General features: G+C 40.3%; 1 protein-coding gene across 1 annotated transcript; it reads right to left on the bottom strand.

Annotated features, from left to right (window-relative positions):
• Positions 1-249: 249 nt before the first annotated feature.
• CHRM5 (cholinergic receptor muscarinic 5) lies at positions 250-1,833 on the bottom strand. The gene has a single exon (XM_053711991.1). It carries the CDS (start codon positions 1,831-1,833, stop codon positions 250-252), a length of 1,584 nt encoding a protein of 527 aa, XP_053567966.1.
• Between the last annotated feature and the right edge of the window lie 305 nt (positions 1,834-2,138).

The raw sequence follows: 2,138 nt of genomic DNA, 5'->3' as shown, positions 1-2,138 counted from the left end.
TTAGGGTGCCTAGAAAAGACAAATAAGCTTTTTGTTAATTGGCTAATGCCTTTTATGGTGTTTATCTTTACAAACACCATCTAACATGTCACAGGTTTGCCCAAACATAGCTAAATGTTCAGTAGATTACACCTGATACCTCTAAAGGGGAATTGTGCAACAGCTTTCATAAGTGCTCTAGTCCCCATAAGGTGCACGAGTGAGACAAGCATCTCTGCCATAACATGTTGCCTTCTGTGCACTCTTTATTCATGGCAGCTTGTTCTGGCTGGGAGGATGCTGTCCATACCAATAAAGCTTCTCCTCCACACCTTTTTTCCTCCATCGACACAGTAGCAGCATTTTAAACGTCTTTCTGAATGTTTTGTTGCAAAGAGCATAGCAAATAGGATTGACTGTACTATTAACATAGCAAAGCCAGTAGCCCAGGTGCCAGAGCGAGGAGGGGATGCAGTTGGAGCAAAAAGTAGAGACTAGAACCATGATGTTGTAAGGGGTCCAGGTGATGATGAAAGCTAAAAGAATGGCACTTAGTGTCTGTGCTGCTTTGCGCTCCTTGATCAGAACCATCCTCTTGCGCTTAGTGAGCTGATTATTAATGTTTGGGTCCATACTTCTTATAGAGTGGCCCTTAGACATGGAGGAGCAAGGGGTGATTTTTACTTTACGGCAGCCATTGCTCGCTTCCTGAGAACCATCATCATTCACCACAATCCTGAATTTATAGGAAACACACTTTTGACCCTTTTGTGAGTGTCCTTTGCCAGGGGTCAAAAAGAATCTCTCACTGTCATAGTCATTCAATGCTGGCTGCTCTTTTGAAAGAATTTGTTTAGCTTCTTCTTCCTTCTGAGTTGCAACTTGGTTCTTATAATTGCCCTGGAAGACAGCCTCCTTACCTTGCTTGTCTTCATCATCTGAGGAAGGATAGCTGCTGCAAGTGGTCAGTTGGTCCTCTTTTGCCCACTCATTGCTGGTATTGGGGCTCTGAGATATTTTGCCAGTGGCTGAAGTGCTGCGACTTGAGGAGGACCAAGATGCCTGGCACCTTTCCCGCTTTGTGAGTGTTTGCTGTTTGCAGCTAAAACAGGATTTCAGAAGTGCGCCCTGTGGCTTCATCATCTCAAAGTCAGCCACAGAGCTGGAACCTTGCAGCTCAGCCAGATCTTTGGTTCGCTTCTCTGTCTCCTTGTAGATGCGACAATAAAGAATTGTCATGACAGATACAGGAATGTAGAAGGCAGCAATAGCAGTTCCAAAGGTTATAATTGGCTCATAAAGAAATTGAATCTGACATTCCTCTGGAGGAACTGTACGCTCCCCCACAAAATACTGCCAGCACAGAATGGCAGGAGCCCACAGGATGAAAGATATGAACCAGGCTAGGCCTATCATAAGCCCAGCTCTTTTTGGGGTACGTTTTGCTCTATAGGTTAAAGGTCTTGTAATTGAAAAGTATCTGTCAAAGCTAATTACTAGCAAGTTCATTACTGATGCATTACTGGCCACATAATCAAGAGCAAGCCACAAATCACAGGCAAGGCTACCCAGGGACCAATGGCCAATTAGAATGTAGGAAGTATAAAGGTTCATTGAAAAGACTCCAATAATCAGGTCAGCACAGGCCAGGCTTAAAAGGTAATAGTTGTTGACTGTCTTCAGTTGACTGTTTACTTTAAAGGAAACCATAACTAAGATGTTTCCCACAATAGTAATTAGGCTGACAATAGCACTAACAATGGCAATTGTAATGACCTCCCACAAACTATGAGCTTTTATTGAACTTGTTCCATCAGAGTGGTTTAAAGATGTGGAGTTTGGTTCCAGTTCCATTTTTTTCTGGCTGTCTGAAGATCCTAAGGATGTATATAATGATGATCAAGTAGGAATGATCTGAAATGAGAAAAATAAAATGTTACTTTTAGTCAATATGTCCTACTCACATCATATATATTAATATAATAATATTATATATATATATATATATATATATATATATATATATATATATATATATATATATATACACAGTATATATATATATATATATGTGTGTGTGTATATAATCTAATTCCTCATATATACTAATTCCTTGAAAACCCTTAAACCCTTCCGCTAACCCTATTTAATTTGGTGGA

This window comes from Bombina bombina, chromosome 1, assembly GCF_027579735.1.
Source record: "Bombina bombina isolate aBomBom1 chromosome 1, aBomBom1.pri, whole genome shotgun sequence".
In the NCBI taxonomy this organism is placed as follows: domain Eukaryota; kingdom Metazoa; phylum Chordata; class Amphibia; order Anura; family Bombinatoridae; genus Bombina; species Bombina bombina.
Note: the sequence above shows the minus strand (reverse complement) of the source record. Positions and strands in the feature narration are given on the sequence as shown.

Excerpts from the sequence above, each read along its gene's own strand:
- CHRM5 (XM_053711991.1), bottom strand. The coding sequence starts at position 1,833 with ATGGAACTGGAACCAAACTCCACATCTTTAAACCACTCTGATGGAACA.